The sequence below is a fragment of the Pipistrellus kuhlii genome, unplaced genomic scaffold (assembly GCF_014108245.1).
Source record: "Pipistrellus kuhlii isolate mPipKuh1 unplaced genomic scaffold, mPipKuh1.p scaffold_m20_p_2, whole genome shotgun sequence".
In the NCBI taxonomy this organism is placed as follows: Eukaryota; Metazoa; Chordata; class Mammalia; order Chiroptera; family Vespertilionidae; genus Pipistrellus; species Pipistrellus kuhlii.
Window position 1 is genome coordinate 129485938 of NW_023425515.1, and position 14187 is coordinate 129500124.

Consider the following 14187-nt stretch of genomic DNA (forward strand, 5'->3'; position numbering starts at 1 on the left):
TCCCCACCCATGTTTTCCAAGACCTTAAACAGTGCCTTTTAAAGAAATCTTAACTTTGAACTTGCTAATGTACAAAGAAAATGGTCTTTAAGATTTTAGACCTTGGGCCAAGACAAAGCACACAAGAAATAAAAATTTTAAATGCACTTAATTTTTCTTCAGCTAATCCAATATTTGTAATTCTTCCAATTGAAACTGATTACCTCTGCATTTATTTATAAAAGGGTAGGTTGAGTAAAATAATAGTAGTGTGAAGGGGACAGCTAGACACATAATTTAAGATGTGTCTCATCTAGCACCTGCCACACAGTATGCGTGCAATCATTGCTGTATAAAATACAATTTATTAAAGCCTGCTTGAAGCACTGCCTTGATAACCAAATATTTTTCTGCAAATCTTTAGATTTACAGTGCAAATTTTAAAAAATCACTTTAAAAAACATTCTCTAGGATAAGGGCACTAAAGAACATTTTCCCCCTATGACAACTTTTAATTAATTTAATACATGGTTGTTAATTTGCAAAACTTGAGGAGCACTAGTCCCTTCTCTGGGTATCAAACACCGGAGACTTATTGTGCATGAAGTAGGGACCAAAATCTAAGCCATTCATTCAGGAAAGCAATGTGGTTACACGGATATCCACCCTTGCCAGGAGAGGGTTTAGGCTTAGACATACACAACAGGCCACACGCTAGATCATGACATACAGTGTAGCGTTGGAGGTTGCTGCATTTGTTTAATTTATGCCTGAGATTTTTTTTTTTAAAGCCTTTCCCCGTTCTATTAACAGAATTAATCAATGAATGCCATTTATTTATTGACACCATCCACAGACTGGTTAAGATGACCACGGACATAATGTAGATGCAGACGCCCGCTCTCACGGAACCCAAATCCCAGCGCAGATTTACTTTTAATCCTCATCAGGTATTGCTTTTATGGCGCTTTGCAGCTCCCCTGGGGACCAGGTGCCTGAAGGAGACCTCAGGCTGCGCAGGGAGATGTGGCTCTCCCAGGCCGGCCGGGCAGGGCGGGGTCAGCGGCGCAGCCCCGGCGGCCGTCCCTGCGCGCTCCCTCCCGCGCGGCCGTGAACTTCGCGGCTCAGACCCCCGGAAACCGGCCGCGGGCCCTCCGGACCGGCTCCCGCGGGCGGGCGCGCCCTCCGGCCCCGCCGGGCGCCCCGGGGACGCGCCGCCCGCGCCCTCTCGGCCGGCCGGGGGCTCGGCGCTCGCCCACCTTTTCCAAATTTAACCATTACCTAAATCCGAAGGGAAATGAGCAAACCTCTGGGATTGGGTGTCAAGGTATTTTCAGCCTCGCTGGGCGTATTTATCCCCGAGTGTTTCCACAACAAGCTATTTCGGGGCCGCGGGGCAGGTTTCGCGCCGCGGACGCCACGGCCACTCGCCCGGCTCCAGGCCGGCGGCCCCGCGGGCGGGTGATTCACCGCCCGGGCCCCGGGGCGGCGGCCCCAGCGGGAGACGGGGTCGGGGGGGGGGGCAGCAGAGGGGGTGTCCCGGGCCACATGGGTCGGGAGGCTGGGCTCTTCCACTCCCGACGTTCCCGCCAATCTGTGTCCCCCGAATCTGGGACTGCTTCTTGCTGGCGGAAGTCTCCCAGGAGCCAAGAAGAATAGTTCATTTTTCTTTCGAGTCATTCCCAGGGTCTCAGCCCTGCGGGTCTCCCACCCCCGCCGCCGTCCCGCAGAGAAGGCGGGGAGGGACGCTGCAGGGGAGCTGGAGGCCGGGCCCCGTCCGGCTGGCCCCGCGCAGAGGAAGCGCGCGCCCCGCCGGACCGGGGGTGGCGGGGGGAGGTCTGAGAGGGCAACGCGAGTGACTCCTCAACGCTCAGGAAGTGAGGCTTGTGGTTTTGGGGGCTGAGCTCCGAAGGAGATGAGAGAGAGAGAGAGAGAGAGAGAGAGAGAGAGAGAGAGAGAGAGAGAGAGAGAGAGAGAGAGAGAGAGAGAGAGAGAGAGAGAGAGAGATCTATCTGGAGAGCAACTCAGTTTGAAACCTCTCCACGCGCGGTGCCCGCGCCCTGACCCCGCAGGTAGGTGCGCTGCGCCCGGTTGGCACGTCCCTCCCGGCGGGGGCGGCCGCCCAAACCCGCCGGCGCGGGCACTGCTGGGGCGGACGGAGGGCCGTGCGGGGGCGCGGAGAGCTCCGTCCTCCGGGTCCGCACCGCCCCGCACGGCAGGGCCGGGGACATGAGCCGGGACGCTTGGCGGTTTTGCAGGGGAGCGGGACCTGCCGGGAAGGGAACGTCTGGCGGGGCGGCGGCGGCGGCGGAGCTGTGCGGGCCGCCCGCTCGGTGCCTCCGGCTCCGGCGTCCCCCGCCCTGACCGGGAGCGGAGCCCCGCGGACCGGCGTGCGCCCCGCCCCCGGCCGCCAGCTGCGGAGCGAGGCCGCCTTCCCACGCGCCCAGGGCCCGGCCCTGCCCGCCCCCCCCGCCGCCCTCCCGGGAGCCCGCCGAGGCGGCCGGGGTGCGGGGAGGCGCGGGGCTGCGATCAGCCTCCCCCCGCCGGGTCCCGCGCAGCCCCGGTCAGTCCGGAGAGAGGGGGCGCGGACACCTCACCCCTAACCCCCCTCATCCCCGCTGTTCGGCTCTACGCCAACCCGTACTCAACATGCAGTGGGGCCCGTGAGATCGTTTCACCCCGTTTACCTTTTCCTTTTAGTTTCATGGTTGTGTAAGGAATTGATTTTTTTTTTTTTGCGTTCATAGTGTCTAATTATATGGTCCAAGGGCAGCGGAGGGGGGGGGGGACCTGTAGCAACAGAACTAACTGCGCCTTCTCTCAGCCCAGCACCCCGGAGCCTCCAGAACTTCCTACCGTCGGGGCCCACCGGGGAGGCGGGGGTGGGGGTGGAGGGAGCGCCCTCACCCCAGGGGGCCTTCTGGCGCTCAGGGCGCGGGAACCGTCCATGGGGTTCATGCCACAACTCTCAGCCTTCTCTCCCAAGCCTGCCCACGCCTGTCCGGGGAGAGAGACACAGTGGGGCATGGAATGCCCTCCAGGGGATGAGCCCCCTGGAATTACGTGTATGCCCGGAGCACCAACGGGCACTCTTAGACCGGGTCCTGCATCCTGGCCTGGAGCCGTGGGGGGTTAGGGCCCCAAGGGAGGCACCCGACTTTCTGCTTGGCTCCGAGGCGGCGGGACCCGGGCTGCCCATCCCCACCCAAGACCATAACCCCCAGAGCCCCGTTTCTTTAAAAAAAAAATTATATATATATATATATATATATATATATATATATATATATTGATTTTTTTACAGAGAGGAAGGGAGAGGAATACAGAGTTAGAAACATTGATGAGAGAGAAACATCAATCAGCTGCCTCCTGCACACCCCCCACTGGGGATGTGCCCGCCACCAAGGCACATGCCCTTGACCAGAATCGAACCTGGGATCCCTCAGTTCGCAGGCCGACGCTCTACCACTGAGCCACACCGGTCAGGGCCGGAGCCCCGCTTCTGCACTGGCTAAGACCACGGAGACTGGCTGCAGCTCACAGGGGCACCCCGCCCCCATCGCCTTCCCCCACCTCGGGTGGAAGGCAGATTCGTTTCTCCAGACCCCCACCTCCCCCCCGCCGCCCAGGCCCGCCCCGGAGAGACCCGCCTCCCTCTCCGCGGGGCTCAGGTTTCGACCCCGGGATTAGGTGAACTGATTGGGGGTTAATGAGAGCGGCGGGGCGGGCAGTGGCTCCCTCCCGGGCCCGCGCGCGGTTCTCGGCTCTCCCGCGCCCACGGGACGGTGGGCTCTCCGTGGGCTCCTCCGCCAGCGCGCGCCCCTGGGGCTCGACCTCCCCGGGACCAGGTTCTTGGTGAGCAGGGTGGAAAGCGGGTTTTTCCCCCGGACTTGGTTTCCCAGGTGAGGTCTCCATAGTCTTGGGGTGTCTGGCCCCGGACCTTGCCTGCTTCCGCCGCACCCACGTCTCCAGGTCAACTTTTTTTTGTTTTCCCCGCGTGGAGCCTGAGCGTGGGACGAGTGAGAGGACCAGGATGCGGGTTCCTCCCAGCGGGGCCGGGCTTGGTCCTCTTCCCCCGCCGCCTCCCCTGCTGGTCCCCCTGCTGCTCCCCAACCTTCTCTCTCCTATCTCTGCTGCTCCCAGGCCTCCTGCTGCGGCCCCCACCCCACCCCACCTCCATTCTGCCCGGTGTGCCCCGCCCCTGCCCCCCTGCCCTCCTGCCCTTCAGTTCGTAGCTGGTTCTTGAAGGGCTTGGCTACCTGCCTCTTCCGGGTCCTGGACAGTCCACACATCCCCATCCCCACATTTGTCCTCGCGCCCCCGCCCTCTGCCCCAGCCCCAAAGCAGAGCCCGGCGGGTTGACGGCAATAAGGGGCCCGTTGGGCGCTCGGGCCCCTGGGAGGCTGCGGGGCAGTGCTGCCGGAGAGGGGAGGGCGGGGCGGGGGCTGGGCGGGGAGAGGCCGGTCCGGCCGGGAGCGGCGGCGGCGGCCCGGCCACCTGTCCCGGTGCCACCTGGTGAGCGCGGCGCCGCGGCCAGGCCCCTCCTCCCGGCCGAGCTCCTCTCCGCTTGGCTGCCCGTTCCCGGGCCCGGAGCTGACCCGGTTTCCACCCCCGGCCCTCCCCTCGCAGGTCTCCGCCTCGCTGGGGCTGAGAATTCGGGGTGACAGCGCGGCGACGGAGACCACCAGCGACGGGGGAGCGAAGCACGCCCCGCCACCATGCCGCGCTCGTTCCTGGTGAAGAGCAAGAAGGCGCACAGCTACCACCAGCCGCGCTCCCCGGGACCCGACTACGCCCTCCAGCCCGGGGGTGTCCCTGCGCCCGGCGGCGGAGCAGGTGCGGGGGGGGGGCGCGGGCCGGAGACCCCGAGCCCGGCCACACCAGCCCCCAGGGAGCCGGGCAGGGAGGCCCGATGCCCCCTTTGCCGCCTGTGTTGTTTCCTATCGTCCGGGGTGTATCCCGGGCTTGTCGCCTGGGCTCCCCGGCCTCTCTGCCCTCGCCCCCGGATCCATCCGGGCGGGTTCGGGGCCGGGTCCGGGAGGAGAGGGGGACGCCTGGGCCCAGCCTGAGCCCCCATCCCGCCTCCTCTCCGCAGACAGTACCCCGGGCGCCGCGGGGGTGAAGGCGGAGCCCGGGAGCCGCTTGTCTCCCGCGTCGCAGCGGACGGGGACCCCCGACGGAGCCTCCGCGTCCCCCGGCAGCTGCGCGGGCAGCGTTTGCGACCGGAGCTCGGAGTTCGAGGACTTCTGGAGGCCGCCGTCGCCCTCCGTGTCTCCAGGTGAGGAGGACCCGTGGGGACGCCGGGGCGCGGGCGGCGGGGACCTCTCCGCGGGGAAATGAAGGCGCGGGGCTCTGGGCGCAGACATGCTCCGCGGACGGGGGCGGAGGGTCTTTCCTGGAGGAGGAGGGAGGGTTTTCGTGGGGGGTTAGGGCCCCCAGGGAGGCATCCGACTTTCTGGGACCTCGGCAACCTGCTTGGCTCCGAGGCGGCGGGACCCGGGCTGCCCATCCCCACCCAAGTTGTTTTCGAGAGCCGGGTGGGCGAGAGAAAATAAACGAGTCGTTCTCCTCCGGCCACGGCATTTCGTTTTTTCAGGCCAGAGCTGATTGTTTAGAAAGAGCTGGGATCCCCGAATCCAGAACCCCTAGAGTCTCAGACAAATGGAGACCAGGGAAGTCTGAGAGGAGAGTGTCATTGTCTTTAAAAAACTACCCTCGCTTCCGCGGCGTGGGGCCCCGCGAGCTGGGCGCCCAGCGGAGGGACCCATCCCGGGGGGGGGGGGGGAATCTCGGCGCCCCCCTGCTGGGTCTTCCCAGGCGGGATTGGGGACCCGTTTTATTTTTTTGTTCTGCCTGGTCGGTCCAGTTTCTGGGGACCGGCAGGCTGGTTTCATTTCCATCCAGCAGTCGAGTTTCTAGAAAACAGTGAGAGCACATCGGGGCGGGTCTCAGTGGGGGGCCTGGGGAGGGAGAGCGAGGACCAGCCGGGGCTGACAAGGGTCGGCTAGTTAAGGTTGCATTTACTAGTTTTAAAAGGAACCCCCTCCCCCGCCCCCCAATCCCATCCCGCACTCGCTGCGTTGACTTGGTTCAAAGACTGCAAAACAGCAAGCCTTGGTTTCCTCTTGACACCGCCCTGTGAGGCCTCTCTCCCACGGACGCTCGGGGTGCTGCAGCCCCCTCTGGGGCGGTGAGCTTGGATGGGGGTCTGCGGTGCCTGAACCGATTGGCAAAGCCGTAGGGAACGAACAGAAAGTGTATGTTGGGGGTTTGGTTTTAGCAAGGTTCTTGCTGGTGGGGGGATGCAGAAAGCTGCGAATTTGGAAAGCTATTGATATATTCTCTTTAGAGTTGGTGGCTAAGCCTTAGTTGTAAATTGTTTTCTAAGAAATTTGGACCCCCCCCAACCCCCACCCCCTATCACACGATGATGGACATGGGAGTAGTATCTGACAGGAAGTTCAAGCCCCAAATCCCCCTTCCTGCTATACGGGGAGAGCACTTAATGCCTTGAAGGAATGTAACGCCTTCCCCTTGCTGTTTTCCCTTCCAGGAAGGAAGGTCTGTCTTGGGTAGGCCGCCGGGCCGCATTTTATTGGTCCTCTCCTTCCCTCCCTATCAATCTCAGGAACGAAAAGGGACTGTGTGGGGGCAATCAGGGGAGCTGGGCCCTCTGCCCACAGTGCTGCCCGGGCCTCTTTCTCCCCGCTCCCAGCGCGGCCCTTTCTCTGTGGGGACACCAGGTGCGCTGGTGCTGCCAGGCAAGACCCTCTTCCCCTCGTGCGCTCCCGCCGTCCTGGCACAGGATTCCCGCTCTGCTCAGCCTGTGCCATTCTCATTGTCTGCTTGCTGCCTCCAGCGGTCCCCGAGGCCTCAGGGACCCGGACTGCGTTGTATCCTGGGGGTCGTCCCTGGCATCTAGCGCGGCACCAGGCACACGGGGCGCTGCCCCAATGCGGGGCGCCTGGCGGTCCGCGTGAAGCCTGACCGGACGCCCCGTCGTGTCTCCTCAGCCTCGGAGAAGTCGGTGTGCCCGTCGCTGGACGAAGCGCAGCCCTTCCCCTTGCCCTTCAAGCCCTACTCGTGGAGCGGCCTGGTGGGCTCGGACCTGCGGAGCCTGGTGCAGAGCTACCGGCCGTGCGCGGGCCTGGAGCGCGGCGCGGGCCTCGGCCTCTTCTGCGAGCGCAGCCCGGAGCCCGGCCACCCCGCCGCGCTGTACGGCCCCGAGCGGGCGGCGGGCGGCGCGGGGGCCGGGCCCGGGGCCGGGGGCGCGGCGGGCGGCGCGGGCCTGGGGCTCTACGGCGACTTCGGGCCGGCGGTGGCCGGGCTGTACGAGCGGCCGGCGGCGGCGGCGGGCGGGCTGTTCCCGGAGCGCGGCCACGGGCTGCACGCGGACAAGGGCGCCGGCGTCAAGGTGGAGTCTGAGCTGCTGTGCACCCGCCTGCTGCTGGGCGGCGGCTCCTACAAGTGCATCAAGTGCAGCAAGGTGAGGCCCCGGCGCCCGGCCCGCGCCCGCCCCGCCCCCGCGCCCCCAGCGCCCCCAGCCCGCGCCCCCTGGCCCCGCTCAGCGCCCTCTCCCCGCCCCCAGGTCTTCTCCACGCCGCACGGGCTGGAGGTGCACGTGCGCCGGTCCCACAGCGGCACGCGGCCCTTCGCCTGTGAGATGTGCGGCAAGACGTTCGGGCACGCGGTGAGCCTGGAGCAGCACAAGGCCGTGCACTCGCAGGTGAGCGGGATGGGGGATGGGGGATGGGGGATGGGGGATGGGGGGTGGGGGATGGGGATGGGGGGGGGGCGTTGCATGGCAGCCTAGCACAGTCCTGCGTAGGATTCTCATTGGGAGACCCCAGGGGTCTCTGCAGCACCGGCCCCTCTCCGCCTGCTGGTTTTCTCCTCGGGCTTCCCTGGCTGCCCCCCGTCCCCTAGGCCATGTCCCCTTGCCTAGGTGTGTGCAGGGGAAGGTGGGTGGTGGCCGGCTTGGTCGGTCTGGAGTCAACCCTAGGGTTTGGTGTCACGTCCCTGGGAGCCTCCAGAGTGCGATCCTGATCTTCACTCTGAGTTGGAGGATTTATTAGCTCCATTTCAATCTCTCAGCTACTCTGCATCGACCCCCTCCCCACGGAAAAGGAGGGATCCCGAGCCATGTAGAGCATCCAGGAGCATCCTTGTCCTGCTATGCTTTCATGCATTCGTTTAAAATATTTGCCGCCCAACTTGCAGGTGCTAGGCACATGCGAATCCTATAACGTACGCGGTCCCTGACGGGATGCCCCCACGGAGGGTACCGGAGGGTACATACCGTTTAGCTGAGAGGCAGAAGGTAGATAAGCAAATTAGTGCAAAGTGGCTATGACAGAACAGTGCGTCCTTACAGTGTGTCCTTATTTAGTAAGAAGAGGATTCTCTCATCTCTCTCAACACCCGCGGCTGGCTGGAGGGAGGGGGCATCTCAACTGACTGAGGGCGAAGCCTCCTGCCCAAGAGGGTGGAGGAGTTATTGTACATGGGTGTCAAAAAAGCAGGGTGGGGATACCGTTTTGCCCTGGGGCGTGGAGGGTTGTGGGTGAAAAGTGTTTGGGTAAAAAAACAAAATGTTAAAGGGGAAGAGGAGAGGGGTGGGGCGGGAAAAGGTTGGACATGGATGGGAAGGGCAAGGATGAGGGGGGTCAGGCTGTTTGGAAAGGGGGTCTGGAGGAAGGGCTTTGAGTCTGGAAGGAGGGCAAGCCCTGGCTGTGCGTCAGGTCGGCAGTGAGAAGGGCAGCCTCGAGGACTGCCATCGGGACGCCACACTTCTCTCTCCACAGGAAAGGAGCTTTGACTGTAAGATCTGTGGCAAGAGCTTTAAGAGGTCGTCGACGTTGTCCACACACCTCCTCATCCACTCAGACACCCGGCCCTACCCCTGTCAGTACTGTGGCAAGAGGTTCCATCAGAAGTCAGACATGAAAAAACACACCTTCATCCACACTGGTGAGCGAAGGCCAGGCCCGTGGCTTGTAGGAGCCACCCAGGGAGGGATGGGGGGGCGACAGGGGCATGTACTGCCCTCTGAGGCCTATAGAATTCACCGTCTCTGGGAGGGTCTGGTCTCTGTGAGAGTCTGGCCCCGCAGTGAGTGGCAGATGAGGCCTAAAGGTTACCCCCACCTTTCCAAAGTCCTGCAGAATCTAAAAGGAAGCCAAGCGGGTTCTCTCAGGTCCATTTGCATACATGGTCCTCCCCAGAGGTGCCTTGATTTGGGATGGCACCTGAAGACCCACCGAGCAGGTCAGCTGCCGTTCCCTGTCCTCACAAAGAATATTCCCCTCTAATTTAGCAGCTGCTCCAACTGCTGCCTGCTCTGGGTGAAATAGGAAGCCCCAGGGTCCTCTCAGAGCCACGGCTCTTCAATGTTTACCTGGAGGTTGAGGACTTTCTCTAGGGCTCCCATCCAGCCTTGTGGGGGAGGGATTCAGGGGTGGCCTCTGGGCTGCATGTTTAGGAGTCTGAGAGCTTGTTCTGAGGGAGGAGGGAAAAGCAATTGCAAATATGACTACACCTGACTACTGAGCACTTTGTAAACGCATTATCATGTTGTGCTCACAACAACTCCGGGAGAAAGAGGCTGTTCTTTGTTCCCATTTTAGAGACGAGGGAAGTGAGGCCCGGAAGTGAGGTCCGTAAGGGTTAACAAACCTGCCCCGAGTTACACTGCTAGCAAGTGGCAGGGCCCGGACTTACATTCTGCTCTGTCTGACCTCAAGTGTCTGTGCTCTTGACCACTGCTTATTGTAGTCTATTTTCAGAGTCGTGGGGGTTGGTAGATATAAAAAGCTTCTATTCACTTATTGCCCTTTTAAGAACATCAGCACGTTCACGACGTGGTCATGATAACTCTTTACCTATTTCAATGTTTTATAATTTATAAAGTGCTTTTAAGTCTATCACTTTATTTGATCCTTGCCGTGGTCCCAAGTAGGAGCTGAAATGACCATCCTGAAATCCAGAGAGGTTGGGTGATTTACTGAAGGTCAGGGCCCAGGGGATGCCTGGCTTCCAGCTCTGTGCTCTTCCCCTGAGGTTTGGGTTGTGAGTAGGCGGCAGTTTTAATGCCAGGTCCGCTCTCTTTAATAGTCAACGAGACATTGGAACCAGAAACCTGACTAATTTGTCGCAGAATATGAATACTGATTCAAAACAAACTGCAGTGTGTTCCAAACACTTCATTTATGTTTACAAATATGTTTGAACATTGCAGATGGCCCCATCAGAACACCCAGAAAGACAGCCTATTTTAATCATGCCCTCTTACCTGAAATTTCCATGTAACCCACTCCTGGTGAGAGAGGTATTCAAGACGCTTATCAAAATGCGACCAAGGTCTTGACTGAATGAAACATTAAGCCCTTATCAAACATTTACATTATAGCTAGAATTCGTTTCTCAGATTTGTTTGACCCTAAAGGGATAGGATGCATTTTGATGGGTGGTTCCTTATCAAGGAAATCTGAAGCAGGAAGACAGAAAGAGGTGCGGCAAGAAGGACTGAGGGTTTCTCAAAAACAAACGTTATCTATTTTGCATTTTTTTTTTCCAGGGTCCAGCCCTGTGCCATGCTGACACTATTTGGAAATCCATGAGCTGGTTTAGCATTCCCAAATGTTAAACCAGCTCATGAATTGGGGGAAAACACAAAACTTTTTCAATGTTATTTATTAATCTATGTTGAAGAGCTGCTAGTATATAAAAAGTCCTCCGATTAACCTCATAAAAAGAAAGTAAAATCAAATTAGAAAAGGATCAGTTACCTTAAGGAATACTTTGTGGTTTAGCTAAGTGGATAAAGCACTGGCCTGCGGACTAAAGGGTCCCAGGTTCGATTCTAGCCAAGAGCACAGGCCTGGGTTGTGGGCTCAGTCCCTGTGTGGGGCGTGCAGGAGGCAGCCTATCAATGATTCTCTCTCGTCACTGAAGTTTCTATATCTCTCTTCCTCTCTGAAATAAAAAAGAAAGAAATATTTTGTGGCCCAAATGTGGATTTTTTAAAAAACAAGAAATCCCCGTGCTTCAGATGCCGTCTATTGTCCTCCAAGAGCAGGAAAGAAGACAGGCTCCCTGGTCCGTGCAAACCAACACCTGCTTGGAAACTCAGATTTGAAAACTTCCTCTGAATTAGAACAGTCACATGGTTTGCAGAGCCGCCCCCACCCTCCTCCCACCCCTCCTGCTGACCATCTGCTGTGGGAGTGCTCTGGCTCTGCTTCTGTAGTCACGGGAGTCCTCCCCGGCTGGCTTCAGCTGTGAGCTTGGGGAGGGCACGTGGCCTTGGCTGTTTCCGTTCAGCAGGAAACGGTTTGAGGCCCTTGGCTGGGAACCCCCACTCAGGCAGTCTCCCTCTCACCTGGTGCCCCCCTGGCTCCACACATCACCCTCCACTTCACGGGAAGGCCTGCTTAGACCGGGGGCTGCCAGCTGCCGCCAAGAGCCATGTGGGTCACAGAGAGTCCCCTCTGGCTGCATCACAGACTCACAATTCCTCCCCTCCCCCCTCCGTTCCTGCAGGTGAGAAGCCCCACAAGTGCCAGGTGTGCGGCAAGGCCTTCAGCCAGAGCTCCAACCTCATCACCCACAGCCGCAAGCACACGGGCTTCAAGCCCTTCGGCTGTGACTTGTGTGGGAAGGGCTTCCAGAGGAAGGTGGACCTCCGGCGGCACCGGGAGACGCAGCACGGGCTCAAATGAGCGCAGGCCATGGGCAATTCCACAACACTAGGAGGGCGGCCTGCCGGCTCGCCAGCAGAGGCTGCAGATCCCACTGGGTGACCCTTTCACCTCCCTTCCAGAGGGGATGTTACCTTTTCAAGGTTCACCCGGGAGCCGGATCCGATTGCTCACGGTGAAGACTTGTGTCTCAGGACCCTCAGTCCTGCTCCGCGGACAGGAAGGCCCTTCAGCTCTCCTCTCTCCTCCTCCCGCCCCACCCGGACACTGTGGAAGAGGAGGAGTCGCTATGTACCGGGTAGACACACGTTAATGTGGCGGTGGTGGTGGATGCAGAATGAAGAGGGAGTGTTTTCATGTTCATTTTGGGGGGTGCAGTGACCCCCTGCTGTGAGGTGCTGCCTGTCCGTCTCGGAGGAATCCTGCCTCCCGCTTGAAGACCGTTTCGGAAACTGATTTGGGGAAGTCGCTTCAAACTTTTGACGTGACAAGATACACTGTACAGCCCGCCCCAAGAAAGAGTTCAAGAAAAGTGGACTCGGTGATGAGGAGAGATTAGAGGTCCGTGCAGGCTTCGTCGGAGGAGGAGGGGAAAGCACAGAGCAGCGCCTTAGGACAAGATACCATCCGTTTACCCAGCAAATGTTTGTTGGCTACCGGTTACCATGGTGCCAGGCCTGATGCTAGATGCTGGGGAACCAGACAGTAAGGTCGTGGCCCTGGGTTGACAGTCACACCTCCGAGTGGCTGTGTCTGTTCTTTTCCTCTGGAGGAATTCCGAGAGGACAACACAGAGTCTTGAACCTTCCCTGCTGACCCCTTCGGATTTTATCAACTGTAAGCAAAATATGATGGACAGATACTTCAAAGACTTGTGTGTACACTCACTTTTTTACTGTTAAGCTGATTTTTTTTTTTTTTTAAAGATGTCTAAGCTAGCAGGCATGGGGGAGTGAAGGCTCTGTCTTCAACCCTCAGCCCTTCCCTGTGCACCATAGAGAGAGAAAATGGTATTTTCCTTTGGTGAGGCTTTTAAATGGTTTTTTTTTTTTTTTTTTTTTTTTAGATCTTCTGAAGTGCATTATGTTTGTTAACACATATTTATTAGAGTGATGTTTTAAATTAATAAAGTATTAAGACTCTTAAATATTGTTTTGTTTTTTTTTATTCAGGCAGGGAGTTTGTGGAAGTTCTTTGGTGTAGTCTGTAGGGGAGCTGGCACTGAAGTAAAGCAGCCACCATCCAGAAGCAAGTGGAATTCAGTTGCTCTGGTTTTCCGATGCTTTTTTTCCCTTTTCTTCTATGCCTCCGAGGGTCTCACTTCTTAATAGAAAAACCAGTCGCACAATACTAGGCTCTGACCTACCTTGCAGGGTCTCTGACAGTCGAGCATGTACACAGGCTCTTTTTTTCTGAGAGTTTCCGAAGAAAGGACAGAGGGCTGTGAGATGAATAAAGAAATCACAAGCCTGAGGTCTAGAGATTGATTCTTAATCGCAGCTGTCACCAACACACCATGTGACTTGGGCAAATCTTGTGACCTCCCTGATACCAGTTTCCGTGACTATAAAATGTAGATATGGTTGTATCATCCCAATATAACCCTGACTACTTTGATTCTGTGGAGACTAAACAGATAGTGTCTGAGACTGGTTAGCTGCTTTGCCTAAGGTAAGTTACAAATCTAAAGATGCATGAGGGGCAGGGAAATTGCTATCTGGGTTATTTCTGGCTCTATCCACCTACAGGAATTTCTTGCACAAATCAATTTCTTAAACCAGAATAAGGTGCTGGCCTAAACCCCAACTTTAAAAAAAACAAAACACACATCTTCAGCCAAGGTATACATGACTCATGGTGACTACCAGCAGACTGTGCATTTCTGTTAAAATCAACTTCACACAGATTGATTGAACACGTACTATGTGCCTGGCACTGTTCTCGGTGCTGGGATACAGAGGTGAGCACAGTATCTTGTGGAGCTTTATTTGGTACTTGGTCACTGCTGAATCTTCCAGAACAGTGCCTGGCACACAGTAGGAGATCAATAAATATTTGCTGTCCAGCCAGTGTGGCTGAGTGGGTGAGTGTTGACCCATGAACTAGGAGGTCATAGTTCCTTGATTCCTGGTCAGGACACATGCCCAGGTTGTGGGCTCCATCCCCAGTAGGTAGTGTGCAGGAGACACTGATCGATGATTCTCTCTCATCATTGATGTTTCTGTCTCCCTTCCTCTCTCTGAAATCAATTTAAAAAACACATATTTAATAAGTATTTGCCGAGGTGTTAAGTGAATAATAAGCAGACAAAGTAAACTGCTTGCTCCTAGAGGGCTCTGTTCCTTACAAAAGGAAGAGAAATTGCAGGAAACAAACAACACACAGGACTGAGTTGGTGGGTACGGGGATTTTGATGCTGCTTCTCTCTTTTCTCCAAAATCTCAGTCCTCCATGTCAGTTTATTCTCATTCAAAATTTAAACTTGTTTGCTCTATCATGCACGTTTAAG

The 14187-nt window shown here is 57.7% G+C and overlaps 1 protein-coding gene across 1 annotated transcript; it reads left to right on the plus strand.

The window, feature by feature from the left end:
* Positions 1 to 1967: 1967 nt before the first annotated feature.
* Positions 1968 to 11796, plus strand: GFI1 (growth factor independent 1 transcriptional repressor). The gene is made up of 7 exons (XM_036447508.2): positions 1968 to 2051; positions 4609 to 4815; positions 5075 to 5257; positions 6993 to 7465; positions 7568 to 7705; positions 8784 to 8949; positions 11521 to 11796. Exons 2-7 carry the CDS (start codon positions 4698 to 4700, stop codon positions 11697 to 11699), a joined length of 1257 nt encoding a protein of 418 aa, XP_036303401.1. The 5' UTR covers positions 1968 to 2051; positions 4609 to 4697; the 3' UTR covers positions 11700 to 11796.
* Positions 11797 to 14187: the final 2391 nt, after the last annotated feature.

Bases quoted from the DNA above. Each gene is read 5' to 3' on its own strand.
- GFI1 (XM_036447508.2), top strand. From the start codon at position 4,698: ATGCCGCGCTCGTTCCTGGTGAAGAGCAAGAAGGCGCACAGCTACCAC. The intron at 4,816-5,074 runs GTGCGGGGGGGG...TCCTCTCCGCAG, and splicing joins TGCGCCCGGCGGCGGAGCAG to ACAGTACCCCGGGCGCCGCG. The intron at 7,466-7,567 runs GTGAGGCCCCGG...CCCCGCCCCCAG, and splicing joins AGTGCATCAAGTGCAGCAAG to GTCTTCTCCACGCCGCACGG.